General features: G+C 37.0%; 1 protein-coding gene, 2 long non-coding RNA genes and 1 other non-coding gene across 6 annotated transcripts; 1 reads left to right on the plus strand and 3 right to left on the minus strand.

Moving 5' to 3' along the window:
• Positions 1–3,444: 3,444 nt before the first annotated feature.
• LOC141661727 (uncharacterized) lies at positions 3,445–8,709 on the plus strand. 3 transcript variants are annotated; one of them, XR_012550108.1, is made up of 6 exons: positions 3,445–3,977; positions 4,098–4,235; positions 6,190–6,343; positions 6,562–6,690; positions 6,983–7,453; positions 7,847–8,709. It is a non-coding gene; the product is annotated as an uncharacterized LOC141661727 (long non-coding RNA). The 3 variants fall into 3 exon arrangements; XR_012550106.1 differs by lacking the exon at positions 7,847–8,709 and having other exon boundaries at positions 6,983–7,642; XR_012550107.1 differs by lacking the exons at positions 6,190–6,343; positions 7,847–8,709 and having other exon boundaries at positions 6,983–7,642.
• Positions 8,710–10,452: 1,743 nt separating this feature from the next.
• LOC141662616 (small nucleolar RNA R71) lies at positions 10,453–10,559 on the minus strand. Its single transcript, XR_012550722.1, has one exon. It is a non-coding gene; the product is annotated as a small nucleolar RNA R71 (small nucleolar RNA).
• A 9,382-nt stretch (positions 10,560–19,941) lies between these two features.
• Positions 19,942–21,208, minus strand: LOC141659621 (uncharacterized). The gene is made up of 3 exons (XR_012549823.1): positions 21,122–21,208; positions 20,818–20,916; positions 19,942–20,098 (listed from the first exon to the last, which is right to left on the minus strand). It is a non-coding gene; the product is annotated as an uncharacterized LOC141659621 (long non-coding RNA).
• A 4,019-nt stretch (positions 21,209–25,227) lies between these two features.
• On the minus strand, positions 25,228–25,887 carry LOC141660934 (uncharacterized). The gene has a single exon (XM_074467911.1). The coding sequence runs from the start codon at positions 25,885–25,887 to the stop codon at positions 25,228–25,230; it is 660 nt and encodes a 219-aa protein (XP_074324012.1).
• Between the last annotated feature and the right edge of the window lie 673 nt (positions 25,888–26,560).

A 26,560-nucleotide genomic window follows, 5' to 3' on the forward strand; every position in this document is an offset into this window, starting at 1 on the left:
AATAATGTAAAATACATTGAATCAAATGGTACAATATAATATATATATAACTTTTATTTGAATAATTCAAAATATTTGTACAATATTATCTTGATCAATGAATAGTACTGATCTAAAATAATTCTTTTTAAAAAGTTAGTTTTTTTAAAGTGAAAAATGAAAAATAAATCGATTTAATATATGATCATAGTTTTAACAAATCTAGTGAGATCTCATATCAAATTTCAAATATTCTTAAAATTGGGACAAATCCCAAAAATAATAATGCGATACCGGTGAAATTAGTCATTTTAATATAAATAATCAATTGACTTGATCCTATAAAGATCTCAAACACATTAATTTATATTAACAAGATATTAAAAAATTTCACATTATTGGTAAGATATTCTCGCCGAGCTTGTAATTTAAATTTACTAAACATATAATATGACGATGTTTTTCGGTCGGGTAATATAGTCAAATTTCGAGTATTTTTTGAACAATGGGCCAAGTTCTAAAATGCATTGACTCATTATAATTCGAACTTATCTAAATATGTAATACTAATATAGATTATTTATATATAAGCGATTGTATTTTCAGTATTTTTTTAAAAATTATATATGTACATTTTAATTACTTTTTATAATAAAAAATATGTTAAAAATATATGAGATATATATTTAAACTAAAAAATGATTAATAAATAAGATAATAATCCATTTATGTACTATGCCTAATTTTATATCTCAAATTCATTTTTTTAAAATTAACTGTACAAATATTCAACTAACTATCTTCTTTTTTGCGGAATTCAAGTAAGTATCTTTAAAGTTAAATAAAATATTTATTTAGCACACTTATATATTATATATATGATAAAAAGTACATGTGACAATATGGTGTAGTGGTAAGAGGTTGTATAGCTGAATGAAATAACTGGAGTTTAATTCCCACAAACCACATATTTTATATAATTATTAAAAACAGGGGTAATTTAGTCTTTTCAACGAGACTTTTTAATATTATGAAATTATACTCTTTTTCTACTAATATATATAGAAGAGAAGAGTTTTACTATTAATCCTTATTTCTAATTTCAAATATTTAAATAAAGTAAAATATATATAAGTTACTATGTAGTATTATTATTTAAAGTTGAGTAATTTTAAAATTTTGGTAATGTATATCATGTGATAAGTCATATACACATATACGAAATATAATTATAAATAAAAAAATATTATCCTATATAATATACACTTGCATATTAATATATAAATAATATGTAAATTATTAAATAAGACTTAAGTAAAATCGGGCCGGGTGGAATTGCCGGAAAAACCTGAACCCATTTAATATGAGTTGAATAATTTTTTTAATCGAATCGAGTATTAATCGGGTAGAAAGAGGGTGGGCCACGAACCGTGGCGGTAATAAATTTGATTTGGGTGGTTTGAGCAATTTATAATTGTGAGCTTACACAAGCATGGTATGAGCCATCTCAAAAATTTTACTATGTAGTCCAGTTGTAGTCACTTGTGAGATTTCGATGTGTTTGCAAATCCTGGAATGTTCTGGTATCCAGCGACCCTGTTTTTGTCCAATCTCATCTCACTCGCAATTGCATGGATCCCAACAAATGTAGCTTGATTGCCTGCCAGGTGTTCTCTCCGTAATTTCCACAAGTACAAATTCCATCCTCTCAAGTCTAGATACTTGGAGCTAGGCGGTTCCATTCACGGATTAGTTTGTGTTTACCATTTCGATCATCATGCTATTACATGTCTTGGAATATGGAACCCTGCTACTAATCAATACAAGGATATTCCCCTCCCTCCTTCAACTGCACCTACTAATATTATTCGAGGTAGTTCCCAATTCTGTTTCGGATTGGGTTTTGATTCTGTTGCTAATGACTATAAACTCGTATTCCTTGCTATATATCCTCATCGTCCATTACTCTCTTATGTTTACTCCTGTAATCACTCTTCTTGGGGTATACATGCGGTCACATCTGATTTCGTAGCACGAGGGTTCTCCTTATTGGTATAATTCTAGTGTCAAATGCCTTGAACACTCTTATGTCATGTCTTTTCATGTCCAACATGGAGTTTTTAGGTTGTTGCCTGGAATTGATTTTCTCAACACCCCTTCAATAATTAAGATGCTCGTCAATCTCAGGGACTCTCTTGCCCTCTTGCTTTGTGATTCTTCCCCTACTATTCTTTCCAAATCAGTTGATGTTTATATGTTGGATGAAAGATGCAGTCTTTGGACCAAGAACTACACAGTTGAACCAATTACCATTCCTGGCAATATGTTTTTAACTCATTCCTTTAGGAATGGTGATTTAATATTTGATGCGGCGGTTAACAATGGCGAGCTGTTATTGGTTAGTGTCAGTCCTGAAACCCAAGCAATTACCAAAAGTGAGACCTATTCCTACGATAGCTCTCGTTGGAACCTCTTTTTCTCATATACCCTTGATTACGTTGAGAGTCTAGTGTCTATCAAGGGGATGAACCTCATGCATGTTCCCAATAAAGGAACTGATGTCTTAATTATTGAAAACTGTTTCTGATTTTCTTCTTGTGTTAAGATACTTCTCCCGTTCAAGAGAATGAGAAGATTAGAATGTAAAATTAGTGATTCTATTTCCATAGTGCATTGTAATTGTATTTTATTATTCATTTTCATTTGAGACAAGTGACTTCAATTCAATATTTTGATGTTAAAATCTCTTTTATGTGCATTCATGACAAACCATATTCAGGCATGTTATAATTCTCTGTTGCTCTACTCAATCTTAATTATAAAGTTAAGCCTTTTATTGATGAGAGGTTGTAGAATAGTATTTTGCTTGAATCTGAAGGCTTGTGATTCAAAAATTTATCACATTCAGCCTTCCATATGGTGAATTTGATGGACTATCTTTGCAGCTTGCTCTATGATTATTCCTATAGTACTTCCACATTGGTGCATGTTTAGATTCTTAATGCAATATGGGGGGTTATGGACTAGAATCTACATATGGTTGGACCAATGACTATACCGAAGGATATGTTTTAGTTCATTGCTTAAGGGATAAAATGTATTATTTTACGTATGCCTATAATAGCACTCCTTGTGGCTCTTCATCTCATTAGCTCAATGACGATGAGTCTAGTTTTTGTCAAGGAAATGAAGCGAAGGCATGTTCCGAGTGGTGGAACTAATGTTTTAATTACTGAAAAAGATTTTTGATAATGTTCTATTGTATCAAGATGCTTCTCTCACACTCCCTCATTTATGTTTCTGTTGTTTAAGAGGATGATTTAGATTTTTCTAAGAGTTATTAATTTCATTTTCATATTGTATTATATTAGTATTTTACTATTCTGTTCGTCTATAGCTTATTTCAGAAGTAATTGCAATTCAATGCTTGTTTTAGATCTTAAAATGTGATACATGTGTGTTACAGCAAACCATATCAAGGAATGCCACAATTTTCTACCGGATGAAGTGGTTCCTGATATTGTCTATATTATATACTGTATATGTCCGTAAAGGATATAAGTTATCATATCAAGACTTTGAATAGAGGTAGTCTAATTAGATGAGGGTTTCTGATTGGATTAATAAGACATGAGTAACTTTATTCATCTCTAAATGAGCTAAAACCAAGGGTTTGTGATTGAAAATTCTGGCTAGTGGAAAAGACTTTACGTACAAGTTAAGGTCAAGTCAGGTTACTATATAGCTGACAAATCAAGCACCTATCCTTTAGTGTCCTCCTAAACTAAAGAACTTTTTGCGGCGGGTTTTCTCGAACTCTCTACCTACTGCAGAAAATCTCTTCACATGAAATTGCGGAATTTCTCCGATGTGTCTTATCTGCTCAACAGCTCCAGAATCCGTATAACATTTGTTGCTCGAATGTAATTGGACGAAGCTGGTATGGCTCCACTTGGCCTTCGTCAGTCTATTCTGACATCTTCTAACTTGTGTCAGTGGTTAGAACTTCTTATTCATTTCCATCTAAATTTCAAGCTCTTGATTTTTTAAGCACATCTACATACACTGTTTGGAGTCTTTGGAAGATGAGGAGTTCTTATATTTTCTTTCATTGTCAGGTATACCTAATATCTGCTATACTTCTAGTCAAAAGTATCAGAATGAGATATACCCGCTCCTTCAGCCTGCTCTTGACAGTTGACACCTCTCCTCAACAATCAAATTCACTGGTTTGGGATTCCCCCACTGCTCTAAAGGTGAAATAAATTTTTATGTAGGTTTTTCTCATAATTGAGCTTCCTGTGGAGTCGTTGCTAGGAGTTTATATGTTCAAATAATTGATGGAGCCGGTCAGGTTATAAATGCTAGTTCTTCCTTTTTAGAAGTAGGTGCAATTTACCTCTTTGATGATTCTTTTTTTTTTTGGGTATAATTTTATTTACATATGTATCATGTTAAGTGTACTTGAAATCAAATATATACATGAATTCTAGATCTTGACCCACTTTGAAAATCTGACCCTACTAGGTTAGATATATATTAAAAGCGATGGTGTTTTGACCGCGCTAACAAGTATTACCGGTCTTATTGAACTTATGATCTTAGTATTTTTCTGTAGTGATATATCATATGTTGCATTCTGTTAAAGATTTTTTGTTCTTTGTTCCTTGTACGCTTTCAGTTTCCGTTTTGGATCTAGGGATATCCTACTTTAGTGGTATCATTGCAGTTTCTATCTGCCTAGCTCTTAACACTATGGAAGTATCTCTCCGTGGGAAATGGGAATAGACTTTCCTAGATATAAAATTCTTAGGTGTTATTAGGTGCATTAGAGAAGAGGCGGTATATGATACTAGTGGGAGGCTCCTGGAGCTAAAAACATTGGCGGGAAGCTATTTGTGGAAACTTGTCTATATTTGTTAGTGAAGTTGGTTATATTTTGTTGTAGTCACAGTTTCAGTACCATCTGAAATTTTTTGACTCAGAAATCTTGGTTAATGTACGTTTGTGTAATCGTAATCTTCTAAATTCGGTCTGATTGCTCATGAAAATGTTTGACGATTTCAAATTGGATCAGCAGGAGCTTAGGGTGTCCGAGTACAGCAGAATAAATTCTAATACTAGCATGGTATATTTTGATTGTTTGTTACATACAGACTGTTAATAGAAGATACTAATCTGCAGATTCTAATCAGAGTATTTGACATATCTATATTTATAGTTGGTTGATTTGTAGTTCTTACACCAGCAGTCTGGAGAAGGTGATGCAAATTCACATACGATCTCTCTCCATTTGCCTCGAAAAAAAAGCATTTTTATTCCTGAGTGTTCGTGTGCTGATGTCTGTCTAGTTCTGGAGTTAAATGTGGCCCTAATCAAGTATATGTAAAAAACTCTCCCCAATTAGCTTAGTACTTTTATTAAATGGCGACTTAGCCTAATGATGAAGATGTGGAGGGAACAGTACTCAAATGCTGATGGCCAGGAATGGGTTTGGATTGTTCATCTTTTGAGTTCGGTTTGTATGAGGCTTAGTATTGGTCATCTTCTATCGATCAAGTATCAATGATCAGTTATGTAGGCCCATAGCTTTAGTTGGAATCTACGAAATTTATTTACTTATCCATATATATTTGAAATCCCATCTTTCACATAAAATATATTGATTATATACAATATGTTATTGTAGTTATTTTTGTAGTTTGTGGAATCCTGGTAGCAATATGTTTACTAGAAGGTTAATTGCAGATTGCCATATTTCTTATTGACTGTGGCATTATTTGTGTATATACATAATAGTTGATTCTTGACTAGAGATATGTATTTATTTATATATCAATATGATCTGAATGCACTTATATATTGCAATGGGAAATGGATTGTTAATAATGTTAAGAAAATTGTGCAAGTCTCTCCAAATGAGGTAGTTTTCTGCAGTTTTTAGAGGCAGATTTTAGAAATTTCTGCAGCTTTTTTACAACATATTTTTGCCAATTTCAGCAGAGTTTTTGAAGCAGAATTCTGCAGTTCTAAGCAGCAGATTTTACAATTTCTGCAGCTTTTTTACAACAGTTTTTTGCAAATTCCTGCAGATTTTTTGAAGCAGAATTCTGCAGTTTTTCAGCAGCAGTTTTCTGCAGTTTTTAAGCCGCAGATTTTACAAATTTCTGCAGCTTTTTTACAGCTTTTTTTTTTTGCAAATTTCTGCAGATTTTTTGAAGTAGGATTCTGCAGTCTTCTGCAAAATTTCAGAATCAGTTTCCTGCAAATTTCTGCAGGTTTTTTGCATCAGTTTTTTGCAGTTTCCCAACTGTAGTGTTTTGCAAAATCTGCAGATTTTTCACGAGAAACAACTCCCAAGAAAGTATGTAAATTGTTTTTGTTAGTAACATACTGTAGATGTGGTGCTTATATCTAAATCAGGCTACCATTTTTACTTTTAGTACTGACAGTCATTTTGAACTTCAAATTTTTTACCGGATTACATAATTTTTCTCTATCTGTAATCTTCATATTTATCATATTTCATATCTCTCAGTTTTTGTCAAATTTTTATTGAAGCTTATTTTGGTCATACTCTAGGTTGCGGATAAATTTTTAGCTTCCATCCGCAAGTCATGTGATCCTACATTTCAGATGCCATTTTTATTAGTTGTGACGTTGAAGACATTCTAAGGCAAGTTGATGAATCGACCCTCCGATATGAAAGAGGTATGTATTATCAATTCAATAGTTAGATTATGCATTTGTGTTTTACTTTTAATTTATTTTATGTACTTCAGTAAACATTGTTTAAGAAAAAAATGAGAATGTATAGAGATGATCGACTGATATTCTAATCAAGAGAGTCAAGACTTAGGGACTGCTGTTGTATAAGGACTTCTATTAACATGTAATATTCACATTAGACCTGATATCCAAATCCCAGCTGGCTCTATGGTTGTCTTCATATTTGTTTTCACAACTGCTTCCTTAAAACTGATCGATAGATTTCTATATTCAGCTTGGAAAGAGTTAACTGGTCGTCTGGCAATTCCTGTCCGAAGAATAGCAGTTGGCCATGTTTAAATGAGCTAAGAATGGAAGTGTCAGCAATGGTCGATTCCAGGCGACTGAACGCACCCAAGTCACACCAGAAAGACTCCATTTTGCTAATATCAGTTATCAGTGATTTGTTTTTTTCCACCGTTGGCTATTGTAGGCCTTGGAGAAGCCTTTCACTTTCCAGGACAAGTTTCATTATACTACCAAGAGTTTCTTGCGTCTTTAAAGAGTACAGAAATTGCAATGGTTCCTCTATTTAGCGGTATTGCATATATCTGAGTACAGCAATAACTGATTCTGCTAGAAGGATGACAAGCTGGATAAGGTGTGCTGGGTGACAGTGGTTTTGGGGGTTCTGGAGTACCTTTATGAAGATTTTGGAGCGTATTATCCGAAATGGAGGAGCATTGAGACCATTCAAGACTCCAAGGTGCACAATTTACCAAAATTAACTTGATATACCAAAGCCATCTACTGTACTTAAATATGAGTGTGATTGTAGACAAAATAATGTTAGAGAAGTGTGTCTCATTGTTTAGACTTACTATATAATATGAAAATAATCTTTTCCTCATTGTTATATATTTGTTTACTTAGAAAAAAGAGTAGGCGTACAAAAATGGCCCCAGTCAGAAGAAAGTAAGAAATGTATTTCAATCTCATTAGAAAAAATAAAATCAACTTATTTCTCTTATCTAGTATATACAAAAAAATATGTTAGTATTATTTTTGTGCTCATTTGAGATTAGTTGATTTATGCGGTGACCCTTGTAAAGATCCAATGAATTCTATAATCCAATCTATCCACCCCTCCCTTTTACAGAACTACAACTACAAAGATCCTGAATGAAATGGTCCATGAGTTGAATGACATGATTATGGATATGGTTCCTGGTAAAAGCATAACATACTTGAGCTCGGATAGCATATTCAAAGCAAGTATGAAAAACGATCAAAACAATCTATTGTATCTAGCGGAGTTCCTAAATAGCTTAAAATTCAACGGGGACATACAACTCAAGGAAGGTATGCCGATAATGCTACTCAGAAATTTGAACCGAGACTGTGCAACGACACTTGATTGATTATTACGGGTAAATGGTCAACTCGGGCTGATATCATTTCGGGCACAAATATTGACAAAAACATTACAATTCCACGAATTATTATGTCTCCAAACCAATCAAGGTGGCCATTCAAGCTTAACCGGAGACAACTCCCTGTAGCACTATGTTTCGCCATGATGATCAATAAAAGTCAGCGTCAAAATTTCGGCCATGGCCAGTATTATGTCGCTATATTGATAAGTGGCATTTTACACCACTTAGAACGTCTTAAAATGGCTTAAATTGGTGTCTTGAAATCAAGTATTTTGTGTATTTGATGCGTTTTTCTAGTGTTTATGCATTTCAGGGTATTAGTTGCATTTCGGGGGAGGAATCGTCAAGAATAAGCCTTGGCATGTGTTCACCATTGCGAGAGGAAAGGAATGGGCAGATTACGGCGAAGAAACGGAGCAAGCTTGGAATTTTTCCAGTAGGGTCCTGCGCGCCCGCGCAGCAATGCTGAGCGGCCGCGCAGAAGCCTGCGCGCCCGCGCAGATATGCTGAGCGGCCGCGCAGGGTCGGGAAAAAATACAAATTATTTTAGACTTCTACTTCTGTGTGGCTTCCAACTTCTATGTAATCTGAGTTTTATGGGACTATTATATAGGTAGATTTGAGACGTTTTCATAAAGAGTATTAAGGAGATTATGTTTTAGATTGTGTTTTACGCAAGAAGCGAATGAGATAAGGAAGAAGACCGATTTAGCACACCGCAACGAAGAGGAAGCATATATTCTTGTGATTCTTGTTTTGTTGTAACGTTGGATGCTAGTTTTCTTGCTTTGACTTATTTACTCTTGTGACGTACTCTGTTTTAATATAATTAGTGTAGTTATTATTTTCTTGTGTTTGTTGTCATGATTTCATATGAACCCATGATGGCGATAAGTTCTATTATGGGCTAATCGTGATCATGGGGTTGCAACGGATTTATTATGGAATTCTTTAGTTAATTGTTTAATACTTTAGTGTGTGATGATTGCATGATATCTAGTATTGGTTGTGCGTATTCGTCTTATGTGCATCGCGAACATATAAGATAGGGTGTTAATCTCTTGTGAAGCGACGGTGGATCTTGAGATTTAGAACTTGCCATGCTAGCATAGGTTCATGTACGTTGAGCATGATTAGTGGGTAACTCTAACAGTTTTATTTGCCCTATGTAATCAAAAGGGATAACTTGTGCTTAAATCGTTGTGTTGTCAATTTCTGTAGACATATAGGAACTCAACATAATTGATGACTATTCAACTTCTATCTTAATTGTGGATGCTTGGTAGAATGGTATTAGTACAATGAAAGTTGGCTTTTATCAATTTCGTGTTATTCGATTAATATCATCACTGTCACATGCTAAAGGTAATAACAATGGCTATAGAAGGAAGTAATAATGAAGTTGTGATCTCATGAGTGTTTTATCATTGATAAATTGAAGTGTTAGTTAAGTGGTTAATTGAGTAGTTAATTATAGTTAATATTTAATCAATATTTTTAAGTGTTATTATCTTAACATTGAGAAGTAATCATACATTGGTGAGTGAGTTTAATTAGACAATAATTTAGTCTGAGTCTCTGAGGGAACGAACTAGAAAGTATTCTATATTACTTGCGAACGCGTATACTTGCGTGAATATTAGTGCGTGTTTTCGCCCTAACAAGTTTTTGGCGCCGCTGCCGGGGACTCGGCGTATTTGTTTAGTTTATGTACTTACCATCATTGGTCATTAGGACTCAGTGATTAGGACGTAGTAGTTACTTACTCTTTTCGGTTGTGTTTCAGGTACTTTAGCAAGCGTTTATGCAAACTCGTTCTCGTGCTCGCAAGAGGACTTTAGATACAGCTGAGGAGACAGACGAAGTTCTTGATATTCCGGAGAAGTTAGATTTTGAGGATTCGGATTCAGGAACTGAGCAGAAAGAACCAGTAAACATGGGAGATCGTATTGTTCAAGCTGATCCAGCTCTTATGGATTTTTCTCGGCCTAAAATTGATGACATTCAGTCAAGCATCCTTCATCCGGCTATTCAAGCTAACACCTTTGAAATCAAGCCGGGCACTATTCAGATGGTGCAGAATTCTGTTTCTTTTGAAGGAGCGGCAACTGAAGACCCCAACATGCACATAAGAAATTTTGTCGAGATCTGCAGCACTTTTAAGTATAATGGAGTGACTGATGAGGCTATCAAGTTGAGGCTTTTTCCATTCTCACTGAGGGATAAGGCTAAAGACTGGTTACATTCTGAACCAGCTGGGTCCATCACTACGTGGCAAGATCTTGCGCAAAAGTTTCTGGTGAAGTTTTATCCAATGGCAAAGACTGCTGCTATGAGGAGTGCTCTTACTCAGTTTGCGCAGCAACCTACAGAATCTATGTGCGAGGCTTGGGAACGCTACAAGGAAATGTTGAGAAAATGTCCACATCATGGAATGCCGGATTGGATGGTGATCACTGGTTTTTATAATGGTTTGGGGGCCCAATCTCGGCCCATGCTCGATGCAGCAGCTGGAGGAGCCTTATGGGCTAAAAGCTATACTGAGGCGTATAATCTTATAGAGACGATGGCTGCAAATGAGCATCAAAACCCAACTCAGAGGATGACGTCAGGCAAGGTCGCAGGTATTCTGGAAGTTGATGCAGCCACCGCTATTGCAGCCCAGCTCCAAGCGCTATCAATGATGGTTGATTCTCTGGCTACGTATGGAGTTAATCAAATAGCTATGGTTTGTGAGCTTTGTGCAGGTTCTCATGCTACGGATCAGTGTTCTCTTGTCAACGAATCTGTTCAGTATGTGAATAATTATCAGCGACAACAGCAGCCTGTGCCAGCGACCTATCATCCTAATAACAGAAATCATCCAAATTTCAGCTGGGGGAATAATCAGAATGCTATTCAGCCACCATATCAGCAAGGAGTGAGTAAACAGTTTAACCCACCTGGATTCCAGCAACCACAACAGTATGCTACAAGGCAATCATATCCTCAACAGGGAAGTGCAGCTGCACCTACTAGTGCTGATTTTGAGGAACTTAAGCTGTTGTGCAAGAGTCAGGCGGTTTCTATCAAGACCTTGGAAAATCAAATCGGTCAATTAGCCAATGCAGTGCTCAATCGTCAACCTGGCACTCTTCCCAGTGACACGGAAGTACCAGGCAGGAAGGAAGCTAAAGAGCAAGTCAAGGCTATTACCTTAAGGTCTGGAAAAATAGCTGATGCTGAAAAGGCAAAAGAAGTCGAAGCTGAAGTTAGAGATGAAGAATCTAAGCAAAAGGAGAAAGCGGCGGAACCAAGGAAGACTACTGTTGAACACACTCTGCCTGAGGCTAATACAGGGGAGAAATAGCTCTATCCTCCACCACCTTTTCCTAAGAGATTGCAGCAACAAAAGCTGGATAGACAGTTCGGGAAGTTTCTGGAGGTGTTCAAGAAACTTCACATCAATATACCTTTCGCTGAGGCTCTGGAACAAATGCCTAGTTATGCGAAGTTTATGAAGACTATTCTTTCAAGGAAGGTGAAACTGGATGACCTTGAAACCGTTGCTCTCACGGAAGAATGCAGCGCTGTTCTGCAGCAAAAGTTACCGCCAAAACTGAAAGATCCAGGAAGCTTCACCATTCCTTGCACCATTGGCAATCTAACTTTTGACAAGTGCCTTTGTGATTTGGGAGCAAGCATTAATCTGATGCCGTTGTCGATCTTTAAAAAGCTGGATCTGCCTGATCCAAAACCCACATACATGTCGCTACAATTGGCTGACCGTTCCATTACTTACCCAAGGGGCATAGTTGAGAATGTGCTCGTCAAGGTGGATAAGCTCTTCTTTCCTGCAGATTTTGTTATTCTGGATTTTGAGGAAGATAAGAAGATTCCCATAATCTTGGGGAGGCCTTTCTTGGCTACTGGCCGTACCTTGATAGATGTGCAAAAAGGGGAACTTATTATGCGGGTCCAAGATCAAGATGTGACCTTCAACGTATTCAAGGCAATAAAATTCCCTACAGAAGATGAAGAGTGCTTAAAAGTGGATGTGATTGATTCCGCGGTTACTTCGGAACTCGAGCACATGCTAATGTCTGATGCATTGGAAAAGGCCTTAGTGGGAGAATTTGACAGTGATGATGAAGATAGCAATGAGCAATTACAATATCTGAACGCTTCTCCCTGAAAGCGAAAGCTGGACATACCATTTGAATCTCTTAGTACTTCTGACCTCAAGAACGCTGAAGGGAAGCTCAAACCATCAATAGAGGAAGCACCTACCTTGGAGCTCAAACCATTACCTGAACACTTGAGGTATGCTTTTTTTAGGTGATTCATCTACATTACCTGTTATTATTTCAGCTGACCTTTCAGGTAGTGAGGAAGACAAGCTCTTAAGGATTTTGAGAGAATTCAAATCGGCTATAGGATGGACCATAGCAGACATCAAGGGGATAAGTCCTTCATATTGTATGCATAAAATTCTGTTAGAGGAAGGTAGTAAGCCAACTGTGGAACAGCAACGAAGACTGAATCCCATCATGAAGGAGGTGGTGAAGAAAGAAATTCTGAAATGGCTAGATGCAGGCATCATTTATCCTATTTCTGACAGCTCGTGGGTGAGCCCCGTACAATGTGTACCTAAGAAAGGAGGTATCACTGTGGTCGCAAATGAAAAGAATGAGCTCATCCCTACTCGAACAGTTACAGGATGGAGAGTATGCATGGATTATAGGAAATTGAACAAAGCCACAAGGAAGGATCACTTTCCTCTTCCATTTATTGATCAAATGCTTGACAGATTGGCGGGACATGAGTATTTTTGTCTTCTGGATGGTTATTCCGGGTATAATCAGATTTGTATTGCACCAGAGGATCAGGAAAAGACTACCTTCACTTGTCCATTTGGCACATTTGCTTTTCGTAGAGTTTCGTTTGGGTTATGTGGCGCCCCGGCCACCTTTCAGAGATGTATGATGGCTATATTCTCTGACATGATTGGAAATAACGTCGAAGTGTTCATGGATGACTTCTCCGTTTTTGGACACTCATATGATGAATGTTTGAATAATCTGCGCGCCGTACTCAAAAGATGCGTGGAAACTAATTTGGTGCTTAATTGGGAGAAATGTCATTTTATGGTACGTGAAGGCATTATCCTTGGGCATAAGGTCTCTAGCAAGGGTCTGGAGGTGGACAAGGCCAAGGTGGGAGTCATTGAAAATCTTCCCCCACCCAATTCTGTGAAAGGAATCCGTAGTTTTCTTGGTCATGCGGGTTTTTATCGGCGATTCATCAAGGACTTTTCAAAGATATCTAAACCGTTGTGCAATTTGCTTGAAAAAGATGTGCCGTTCAAATTTGATGATGAATGTTTGGCAGCATTCGAGACTCTCAAGAAGAGTTTGATCACTGCACCAGTTATTACAGCACCAGATTGGACAGAACCGTTTGAGGTGATGTGTGATGCGAGTGATTATGCGGTAGGTGCAGTTCTGAGACAGCGCAAGAAAAATATCTTCCATGTGGTCTACTATGCGAGAAAGACTTTAAATGGTGCCCAATTGAACTACACCACTACTGAGAATGAGCTTTTGGCTATAGTCTTTGGCTTTGAGAAATTTCGATCTTATCTGCTTGGTACGAAAGTAACAGTATTCACTGATCATGCAGCTATTCGCTATCTGGTTTCTAAGAAGGATTCGAAGCCGAGACTCATTCGTTGGGTGCTTTTACTTCAGGAATTTGAGTTAGAGATCAAAGATAGAAAAGGTACTGAGAATCAAGTAGCTGACCATCTCTCTAGGTTGGAGAATCCCGATTCTACTTCACAAGATAGGACGTTAATCAATGAATCTTTTCCGGATGAGCAGTTGTTTGCAATTCAGGAGGAAGAACCATGGTTTGCAGATATTGTAAACTATCTTGTCAGCAATATAATGCCTCTTAATTTGACATCCGCTCAAAAGAAGAAGTTTCTGCATGAGGTGAAGTGGTATATGTGGGATGAACCATATTTGTGTAGACAAGGAGCTGACCAGATCATCAGGAGATGTATCCCGTTCTGTGAGACGGAGGGGATATTACGAGACTGCCATTCCACGGTTTATGGTGGACACTATGGAGGTGAGAAGACGGCAGCTCGTATTCTGCAAGCAGGTTTTTTCTGGCCTACTTTGTTCAAGGATGCTCATCAGTTTGTTTTAAGGTGTGATCGTTGCCAAAGAGTGGGAAATTTGTCGAGGAAGGATGAGATGCCATTAAATGTGATGCTTGAAGTCGAGGTCTTTGATGTGTGGGGAATCGATTTCATGGGGCCTTTTATCTCGTCTTGCAATAATCAGTACATCTTGCTGGCAGTCGATTATGTCTCAAAATGGGTCGAAGTTAAAGCTTTACCGACAAATGATGCAAAGGTAGTACTAAATTTTCTTCATAAGCAAATTTTCACAAGGTTTGGAACGCCTCGGGTAATCATAAGTGATGAAGGATCGCATTTTTGCAACCGTAAGTTCACTTCTATGATGCAGCGTTATAATATGAATCATCGAGTAGCTACTGCCTATCATCCGCAAACAAATGGTCAAGCGGAAGTATCTAACAGAGAGATAAAGCGCATTCTAGAGAAGGTTGTTTGTCCGTCAAGGAAGGATTGGTCTTTAAAGCTCGATGAAGCTGTTTGGGCTTACAGAACAGCATACAAAACTCCACTCGAGATGTCACCGTTTCAGTTGGTGTACGGTAAGGGATGTCATCTACCGGCGGAGCTTGAGCATAAAGCCTACTGGGCATTGAAGAAATTGAACCTGGATTTAGATGCAGCTGGTAAGAAAAGAATGCTTCAGCTTAATGAACTTGATGAATTTCAACTTCAAGCATACGAAAAATAACAAAATGTATAAGGAAAAGGTGAAGAGGTGGCACGATAGGAAGCTACATCCTAAGTTATTTGTGCCAGGGCAACAAGTTCTGTTATTCAACTCTCGGCTCCGACTTTTTCCTGGGAAGTTGAAATCAAGGTGGTCTGGACCTTTTATTGTCAAAACTGTGTTTCCACATGGAGCGGTGGAAATTTTTGAGAATGATTCGGACCAAGCATTCAAGGTTAACGGTCATCGGTTGAAGCACTACTATGGGGACATGGCAAACCGAGAGGTGGTTAGTGCCATTTTGTTGACTACTTGAGAAAGGTACGGAACGTCAAGCTAATGACGAAAAAGAAGCGCTGCGTGGGAGGCAACCCATGAATTGTTGTTACAGGAACCCTTAGAAGTTAATAACCTATCCAAAAACACAAAAAAATCAGAAAATAGGGGCTGAAAAAAAAAATTCCAGAGACTCTCTGCGCGCCCGCGCAGAAATGCTGAGCGGCCGCGCAGGGGTCGAGTTCCATAAAATTTTTTACAGTTCAGAAAAAAAAAAAAAACAAACAAAAGCACAAAAACAGTTTTAGCCCATAAACCCACGAATTGTTCCCACTACCCCATCATTTTAGCCCTTAATTCCCAAACCCTAATCTAATCCACACCCTATATATACATACACCTATCCTACATATCTCCCACAAAACTTCCTACACTTAAACCCTCTCACAAACATCAAAAATCAGTTCTTACACACTTCTATTCACGAATCAATGGCACCCAAGAGAGCACGCACTATTGACAGCAGCAGCACAGTTCCTACTACTGATTCATCGAGGGGCACTGCTGCAAGGCCTCGGTTAACTGACAGAGCTGCGGAGGAGGAGTACACTAGGCTGTTGGGGAAGCCAATTCTGAAGGAGAGGGGGTTTTTACCATCAGGGAGGGATGGTGAGTTGTTGCCCATGATTGCAGAGAAGGGGTGGATAGCTTTTTGTGAGTCACCCGAAGCAGTATCGATGAGCGTTGTTCGCGAGTTCTACGCGAACGCGAAGGCTGAAAAGAATGGGTTTTCTGTAGTCCGTGGGCTAACAGTTGATTATCATCCTGCGGTGATTCACCGTGTGATTGGACAGCGAGAGAGGAAGCCCGATGAGGAGAACTGGAATGAAAAGACTGCTGAGGATTTTGACTTGGATTTGATTTGTGCGACTCTCTATCGACCGGGCACAGTTTGGAACCGCAGTCCAGCCAATAATGAGTATCGTCACTTTCCGGTGATCTCCATGAACAGGTATGCCCGTGCATGGAATGCATTTATATGTGCTAATATTTTGTCTTCTTCACATGCACACGAGGTCACAGTTGAGAGAGCACAGCTGTTGTGGGGAATTCTGAATGAGGAATACTATGTGGACCTTGGTGAGTTTATCTACCAAGGAATTCTGAAGTTTTTGAGGGGAGCAAAGCATATGAACATCCCTTATGCATCCACGGTTACGAAGCTATGCCGAGCAGTGGGAGTGAACTGGCCGGCTCATGAGCAGTTGCAGTTGCCAGCAGCTCCGATAGATTCTGGCACTCTGAATGGGATGCAGGAGTGGACCGGTGGTGAGCCTGAGGAGCATGGGCTGGGTTATCGTCTTCCAGGAGGACGTCCAGCATGAGGTGCTACTATAGCTAGGCCAGGGCATGGTGAGGCTGGTTCTTCGAGAGCTCAGGAGGGTGCTGGGATGGGTGATGCCCAGTATAGGAGGCTTTCACGGCGGATGGATGCCATGTATGAGACGCAGAGCAGGTTTGCTCAGGAGCTCACCCTTGCATTAGGGACTGCTTTTCGAGGCCTTGGAGCTGATATCCAGTGGCCAGTTTTTGGTGAGGACTCTGCATACCCGCCGCCTGATACTCCACCCACTGAGGGTGATGATGATGATGACTCCGAGTAGGTATACCCTGTGTTCCTTTCTACTACTTTCACTGAGGACAGTGAAGATTTTTAGTTTGGGGGTGGTAGTTAAGGAATATTGTGTGTGTGTCATTTAGTTGCATATTCATGATAGTTTAGTTCATATAGTTGCATAATTTATGCCATATAGTTTTTTTTATGAATGTCATATAGCTCATGCATTTACCATAATCCCTTTTGCAATAAGTTATCGACTGAATTGTGATATTGATGCGAGTGTAGTGATAGCAATAAAGTGATATTAAGTTGTGTAGGTTGATATGCATGCTAGAAACAATTGTAAGTCCACTAAGTCTTAAAGAATGCGTAAGGGCTAGAGTGTTGTTATGATTTGGTTGTTTTCAAGGTCAATCTATTTATTAGGCTTAGAATTCGATTATAGGTTCTTAGTGATATAAACATGAAAAAGAAAAATTTTTGGAGAAAAAAAATATGGAAGTTGTTGCTAGTTGTGGCTAGGCGTCAAATGGCTAGTAGCCGGCTCGCTTATGTTACGAGTAGTCTAGGGTTGAGTAAGATGGAGCGAAACGCACTTGCTCAGAAGTTATAAAAAAAAAAAATTGCATAATTGATCAAGAGTGGGCTCTTTGGTATTCGAGTTATTAAGTTCTTAGGGGACTTTGTGCCTAGTGACCTAAGGCTTTTAGAGTCTGGGATCCGCTAACCTAACGCTCGTTACATGGATACCATTGTATAAGTCTTTTGTGGACCTCACTCATTGCACGATCAAATAAGCATTTGAGTTGTAAATAAAAAGCACGATTCCGTAGTAAGCTCCAGAGTTCTTGTAGTATTGTATATCACTTTGTGCCTAGAATTTTTATTCTTTGTATAATCGTAGAATTGCCTTGAGGATAGTCTAGTCATAGTAATTGGTCTAGTTCCGAAGCATATCTGTTAAGCATTTGCACACACCACGTTTCTGGCTGTATGTCCATTTGCCTGAGTTTATTGATCTTTAGTTGTCTAACTGCATTCGTTGAGATGTAACAATTTGGTTGGTTAATTATAGTAAGGGGGATCGTTGCATTTTCATATAGATTGCATTCATGCATATTTGTATTTGTTTTTGAGTCTGTGACGCTTGAGGACAAGCATCGATTTAAGTTTGGGGGTGTGATAAGTGGCATTTTACACCACTTAGAACGTCTTAAAATGGCTTAAATTGGTTTCTTGAAATCAAGTATTTTGTGTATTTGATGCGTTTTTCTAGTGTTTATGCATTTCAGGGTATTAGTTGCATTTCGGGGGAGGAATCGTCAAGAATAAGCCTTGGCATGTGTTCACCATTGCGAGAGGAAAGGAATGGGCATATTACGGCGAAGAAACGGAGCAAGCTTGGAATTTTTCCAGTAGGGTCCTGCGCGCCCGCGCAGCAATGCTGAGCGGCCGCGCAGAAGCCCGCGCGCCCGCGCAGATATGCTGAGCGGCCGCGCAGGGTCGGGAAAAAATACAAATTATTTTAGACTTCTACTTCTGTGTGGCTTCCAACTTCTATGTAATCTGAGTTTTTTGGGACTATTATATAGGTAGATTTGAGACGTTTTCATAAAGAGTATTAAGGAGATTATGTTTTAGATTGTGTTTTACGCAAGAAGCGAAAGAGATAAGGAAGAAGACCGATTTAGCACACCGCAACGAAGAGGAAGCATATATTCTTGTGATTCTTGTTTTGTTGTAACGTTGGATGCTAGTTTTCTTGCTTTGACTTATTTACTCTTGTGACGTACTCTGTTTTAATATAATTAGTGTAGTTATTATTTTCTTGTGTTTGTTGTCATGATTTCATATGAACCCATGATGGCGATAAGTCCTATTATGGGCTAATCGTGATCATGGGGTTGCAACGGATTTATTATGGAATTCTTTAGTTAATTGTTTAATACTTTAGTGTGTGATGATTGCATGATATCTAGTATTGGTTGTGCGTATTCGTCTTATGTGCGTCACGAACATATAAGATAGGGTGTTAATCTCTTGTGAAACGACGGTGGATCTTGAGATTTAGAACTTGCCATGCTAGCATAGGTTCATGTACGTTGAGCATGATTAGTGGGTAACTCTAACAGTTTTATTTGCCCTATGTAATCAAAAGGGATAACTTGTGCTTAAATCGTTGTGTTGTCAATTTCTGTAGACATATAGGAACTCAACATAATTGATGACTATTCAACTTCTATCTTAATTGTGGATGCTTGGTAGAATGGTATTAGTACAATGAAAGTTGGCTTTTATCAGTTTCGTGTTATTCGATTAATATCATCACTGTCACATGCTAAAGGTAATAACAATGGCTATAGAAGGAAGTAATAATGAAGTTGTGATCTCATGAGTGTTTTATTATTGATAAATTGAAGTGTTAGTTAAGTGGTTAATTGAGTAGTTAATTATAGTTAATATTTAATCAACAATTTTAAGTGTTATTATCTTAACATTGAGAAGTAATCATACATTGGTGAGTGAGTTTAATTAGACAATAATTTAGTCTGAGTCTCTGAGGGAACGAACTAGAAAGTATTCTATATTACTTGCGAACGCGTATACTTGCGTGAATATTAGTGCGTGTTTTCGCCCTAACATATATCTCGGGTGACCTAGAAAGGACTGATCATAATAAATGTTGATGACGAGATGGAGGATAGTAAAGAACATTGTTTACAGTGAAGTTTTTCAAAATGTTTCCCATCCAACAGTAGCACACAGGTATGTCATTATGTCTGCCTCCCAAATAGGGCTGTCAATGGATCGGATTTGGATCGGATCGCCCTTGATCCATATCCTGATCCATTTATTTTTATCAGATTCGGATTCGGATCGGATCATAGCCGGATTTTTTAGAGCATGATCCATATCCTAATTCCTAGGATTTTCGGATCGAAGCTCCGCTCCGTTATATTTAGAAAAAAGCTAAATTTATAATATGTTGAAATCACTAATAATAACGATTCGCAAAACCAAAATGCAAAATTTAATAAAAAATACATCAGTTCACATATTACAATTTTGTAATCCATTCTGCAAATTTAGAAACATTGCAGTAGCATAAAAAATATTACCGACACTTCAACGAATATATAAAGAGTGGTATCACTGGAATACAATTCGTGCTTTCCATTGTTCAGTCTTAGCATGAAACAAGCAAATTTTGCAAACAATTTCTGCAAAAATAGAAAATGAACAGAGTTATACATTTCATGATCCAACAGAAACAAGCCATTGAGAGACTTTTCGTATAATGTTAATAATGAAACGTACTGCGTACATAGAGGGACTTCTCACCAGAAACAGAAAAGTTATTCTTGTCTAGAAGGAACAACGGAATTGAATGTAATAATAATAAATGAATTTTCCAGATTTGCTTAATTTAGCTATAATTATAAAATATTTTCAGAATAGCTTAATTTAACAATGTAATTATATATATATATATATTCGGATCGGATTATTTACGGATCGGATCTTATTAAATCCATATCCTATGTATATCGGATCAGATTTTTTTCGGATCAGATTTTATTTTAAGTGATCCATATCCGCTTCATTGGCTCTCGGATCGGATCGGATATCCGATCCATTGAAAGCCCTACTCCCAAACTATTCTATCCAATTCACATATATTAACTCAAGTAGGATTTAAGCAGCATATTGTTTAAACACAATTTTCTTGTTACTTGTTCACTACCTCATTCTTTGCATAAAATTAATGTAAATCACAGAACATTATCGTGAAAAATTCAGTACTATATAGGCATATTAGTTTTGCAAGTATTTTAAAAATCTGAGCGTGTCAGAAAATTCTGAAATTTAACTGTTAGAGTGTTTAATTGAATAGCTATTATACCTCTGAAATCTTTGGACTATATTAACATAATATTACCTGTGCAAAAATGATACATATTTGATCTTTGATCTATTCTATAAATTGATAGTTGATTTAAGGTCTCTACTTCGCAGAGTGATTCTTTTTTGGGGAGCCCTGCGGAATCCAATGATTACATGCAAACGACAGATGGGCCGTGATAAGTTCAACATCAGTACTAGATGGTAAAAATGCAGAGAGGTGAACAACAGATAGTATAAAACATAGTTTGTAAAACAATCTGATGATCCAATAGTTTTGTATAGTTTGCAAGTTAACTATCATTATAAAAAGTATCTATTTTTGCAGCTGAATAGTATACCTGGGTCACAGTGGAAATTCCCAAATGTCAGCAGCCCCAATTATTTCTTCTAGCATGTTAGCGAAGCTGTGGTGGCATCCTTCAATTGCCCTTCGATTGGTTACTACTATACTCTTTGCTGCTATTTTTAAAAATTTTAAAAAATAAATTAGCTCAAGTACTAATAACTCATTAATTCTTTTTAACCAAATCTAACAAGAATATATCACTCAAGAATATGAAAATGATAATACATACATAGCTGTTTTTCCTTGAATGAACGTCATTAAATGTTGGTGAAATGTGTCATAAAATTTTTGTGATGTGTCAACCGTGTTATACTGCGGGTCTGGGATGATGAATAAGAAAAAGGGTTCAAAAAAACAAATCTAGCAGACCAATGCACACATAGGTTGGTAATCAAATTTTTTATTGGGCTTTTAAGTTCTTATCCCAACTTTATATTTCAATTTTTAACTATTTAATACATGAAATCATTTCTTTTTCTGGTACTTACGTAGATACAAGAGATATTGATGGAATTTTATGTAGAAAATAAGAAACTAGTTAATGTAGAAGAGAAGAGAAACAAATTTTTATGAAAAGACTTCATAATTTTTAGATCTGCAGAACTAAACTTTTATACAATAATATGCTAACTGCTAATCTAAAGATAAGGAACTGTCTATAACTTCCTGCTAAAATCAACAATAACTACCAGATAGTTACAATCCTACAACTGCTACTAAGTTATTTATTTAAACATTTATAATAACTAAGAAATTATAGACAATATCTGAATTCCAGCATGGTTGTTGCAGCAACTGAAGTATATATATTCAACACTCCTCCTTACTTTGGTTGCTGCAAACTCCAAGTTTCTTTCTAAGAAACTCAAACTTACTTCTTGGCAGAACCTTTGTAAATATGTCAGCTAACTGAAGATCAGACTTGCAATATTTTAAATCAAATAACCCTTCTTTCTGCACTTCTCTAAGAAAGAATAACTTAATGTTGAAGTGCTTAGTTTTATCATGAAAAACGGGATTGTGAGAGCTAGCAATTGCTACTTGATTATCAACAAACACTTCTGTCCTTCCTTCTTGTTTCATATTTAAATCCAGTAACACTTTTTGTAACCACAAAGCCTCATTTACAGCAGCACCAACAGCAATGAATTCGGCTTCTGCTGTTGACTGTGCTACAGTATTCTGCTTCTTACAACACCATGAGAACACATTTGAACCCAACTTTGAACAATAACCAGTGGTGCTTTTCATTTCATCAAGTGAACCTGCCCAATCACTATCCGAATAGACCTGCAAAATGCAGTCTTGATCTGCTCGAAACCTGATTCCATAATCCAGTGTCCCTCTCACATATCTAAGGACTCGTTTAGCAGCTTTAAGATGTGTTTCAGTTGCACAATTTGTAAATCTAGATAAGAGACTTACAGAGTGCAATATATCAGGTCTCGTAGACGTTAGGTACATCAAACAACCAATTAGACTTCTGTAAAAACTTTCATCAATTTTCTCGGCTTCATCTTCTTTCATCAACTTCTCTTTTTTGGACATTGGAGTATCTACACTCTTGCAATCATCCATTCTGAATTTGTTGAGAATTTCCTTAGCATACTTTCGCTGAGAAATAAACACTTCTCCTTTTTTCTGCTTTATTTACATTCCCAAAAAATAAGCCATCTCTCCCAAATCTGTCATCTCAAAGGTGTGCTTTATATCCTCTTTGAACATCTTTACAAGTTCTTCGTTGCTTCCCGTAATCAATAAATCATCCACACACAATGAAACAACGACAAAATCAATTTCATCACCTTTAACGTAAAGAGTAGCTTCATTTAAGCTTCTCTTAAAACCGAGTTGCATCAAGTATTCATCGATTCTGTTGTTCCAACTTCGAGGGGCCTGTTTAAGGCCATATAAGGCTTTCTTAAGCAAGTACACATAATCTTATTTTCCTTTTACAACAAATCCCTCGGGTTGCTCGACATATATCTCCTCCTCTAAAACGCCATTCAAGAATGCCGATTTAACATCAAGATGATAGATTTTCCATCCCTTTTGTGCAGCCATAGCAAGTAACAACCTTATGGTATCTAATCTCACAACAGGAGCGAAAGTATCAGAAAAATCAACTCCAAATATTTGAGCATACCCTTTAACAACGAGTCTAGCTTTATGTTTATTGATCGAGCCATCTGGATTTAACTTTGTTCGGAATACCCACTTCACTCCAATCACTTTTCGGTTAGTTGGTCTTTTCACCAAGGTCCAAGTTTCATTTTTTTCAATCATCTTGATCTCTTCATGCATAGCATTAATCCATTCAAGATTCTTCTTAGCTTCCCAAAAACTTGCAGGTTCAAGTATTGCAACATTGCATTTTTGATAAATATCAGAAAGAGATCTCATACCTCGAACAGGAATGTCATCAACCAATTCATCTTCATTAAGCTGCAAATTTGAAACTTGGTTTGGAAACTGAACTGATTATTTTTCCTTCCAGTCCCATTCATCATTTTCCATAAAATGAACATCTCTGCTTATCAAAATCTTCTTGGTATTTGGTTGGAAGATTCTATAAGCAGATTGAGAATGTGTGCTATAGCCAATAAATACTTCTGCCTCGGCCTTTTTATCAAGCTTTTCCCTTTTTATTTGAGGAATATACACAAAGCATAAATATCCAAATATTTTTAAATTTTCTAAAGAAGGTTTGGAATCATACCACACTTCATATGGAGTTTTTCCGGAAACAGCTTTTGTAGGCAGCCTGTTGAGGAGGTAAACTACAGTGTGTGTAGCTTCTACCCAATATTCCCTTGGCAAGTTCTTTTCAAACAACAAACATCTAGACATCTCTGTTATGGTATGATTCTTTCTCTCGCTGACTCCATTTTATTACGGAGTATACGGAGCTGTGAGTTGATGATCGATTCCTGCCTCCTCACAAAAAAAATTAAACTGATCTGATGTATATTCTTTTCCATTATCAGATCTTAATACTTGGATGTAATTCCCACTCTGTTTTTCAATCCATTGCTTGAATTTCCTGAACAAACCAGCCACTTCTGACTTGAATTTAAGAAAATATATCCAGCACATTCTGGTATTATCATCAATGAAAATTAGATAATACCTACTCCCATTTAGTGATGGAGTTCTGCGAGGTCAAGCAACATCAATGTGTACTAACTGCAGCTTTTCAATGGCGCTCCAAGTTGATTGCTTGAAGGGAAGTCTAACTTGTTTTCCTTGCTAGCAAGCTCTACAATTAGAAATCTCAGATGCAAGACAAGGCAAACCTTGAGCTAATTCGTTTCTTTGCAAATTTATCACGGCTTTATGATTAAAATGGCCAAGTCGTTTATGCCAAATTTCTGCATTGACTTGTGTTGCAGGAAATGCTGTCTGCTCCTCCTCTAAAGGATCAAGTGCAAAACTCTTCGCTTTCATTTTCACTTTGAAGACATCGTTATTATTTGCATATCTAATTACACATTGATTTGTTTCAAAAATAATTTTGAAACCTTTTTGAGTCAATTGAACAACAATTAACAAATTTTGACTAATGTTAGGCACAAATATCACATCTTTAATATATTTTGTACCTGAAATGCTTTCAATTGCCACTGTGCCTTTTCCTTCGACCGCAATATATTCTCCATTTCCAATCTTCACTTTTGAAGTCACGGAAGTATCCAAATCCTTAAAAAGCTCGCGATCAAACGTCATATGATTGGTATAACCACTGTCAATTAACCACTTGCCGCTTGAATGACTAGTTGCAAAGCAAGATGCTACAAAAAGTTGCTCCTCTTCTTCCTCATCAGCCACATCAGCAACTTGAGCAGCGTTCTTTTGCTTTATATCCACTTGTGACATTGTGTTACTCTTGTAAATTCTTTGATGGTGTCCCTTTTTCTTACAGTTTTCACATTGCTGGTCAGGATTTCTCCAACATTTAAAAGGTGGATGACCCTTTCTGCCACAATGTTTACAAGGAGGGAAATCATATTTTGGTCCCTTACTTGTGTTGGAAAAATCAAAAAATGCAGTTCCATTCTTGTTCTTATCATTTCTTGTCCATTGTCTTCCTTGGTTTGACTAAACACTGGCCGATAACGCACCTTCAACAAACCCTTTAGATCTCATAAGCCTGCGTTGTTCTTGAGCCTGCAATGTATACATCAATTCTGCCAAACTAATTTTTGACAGGTCCTTTGTATTTTCCAACGAAGAAATAGTAGTTTCAAATCTTTCTGGAAGAGTAACAAGAATTTTTTGGACTAATCTTGAATCTGAAAATTCACTACCAAGTAATATTACTTTGTTTGCGATACCAAGTAGTTTGTCACAATACTCTTTCACGGTCTCAGAATCTTTCATCTTCTGGAGTTTAAACTCTCTGATTAGATTTAGGATTTTCATTCCCTTCATTTTCTCATCTCCCTCGTACTCTTTTTTCAGAAAATTCCATATTTCAAAAGCTGATTTCATAGTCATAATTCTGACAAAGATCTCAGCGGAGACTGCAGAAAATAACGTTGCTCTTGCCTTCGATTTTCTGGATTTCCTATCTTTATGTAACCTGATCTGTGCCACGATTGGATTATCTGTTAATTGAGGAACTTCGTAGTCCTCCTCCACTGCTTCCCATAAATCATTGGCTTCTAGATGAGCCTCCATTCTTGCTTCCCAAACATGGTTACCTTCACCATTGAAAACCGGTGGTGCTAATGAAGTAAACGGGGTTTCTGAATCCATGGAAGAAGAAAAAAATAAAACTAAAATTTTCAATCACAGGTCCCTCAAGAAGAGGGCTCTGATACCATTTTGATGGAGTTTTATGTAGAAAATAAGAAACTAGTTAATGTTGTGATTCCATGACTCTTTTTTAGTTAAGCCACAGTACTATATGACTTCATTACAAGAAATTTACAGCCTTTGGTTCGTTACTGACCCATAAATAACAATGATTAGTGCAGATCAGTAGAATTGGCCGTCGACAGGGTAAATTCACATCGAAGTCAAAATCTCTTGTAGCCAGTGTTAGGAATATGTGTATTAGTTTGATGATAAGTTAAACAAAACACTTAAGTAGAAATCTAGTATTTGTAGCCTCAACGGATAAGACCATCTTGGCTATCCGTTGAAGGAGTAGCTTTACTTAGCAATAAGTTCAGTATTGTAGCACATTTCATTCTCTGGATTCAAGTTGTAATTCTTAGATGTTGTAGGAAAGTATCAGTCATGTTGACTACTAGTGGATATGCAAATAGGAGGGCTAATTGTAAATATTTCATGCCTTGTAATTTTGTATAAGTGCAGAAGTATCAACTGATATTGAAGACCTTCAACGGATAAGAAACAAAGCTTCAACGGATGTCTCTAATGCTTCAACGGATAATATCCATCAACGGATAAGTGCTTCAACGGA

Source organism: Apium graveolens, chromosome 5 (genome assembly GCF_009905375.1).
Source record: "Apium graveolens cultivar Ventura chromosome 5, ASM990537v1, whole genome shotgun sequence".
Lineage (NCBI taxonomy): Eukaryota > Viridiplantae > Streptophyta > Magnoliopsida > Apiales > Apiaceae > Apium > Apium graveolens.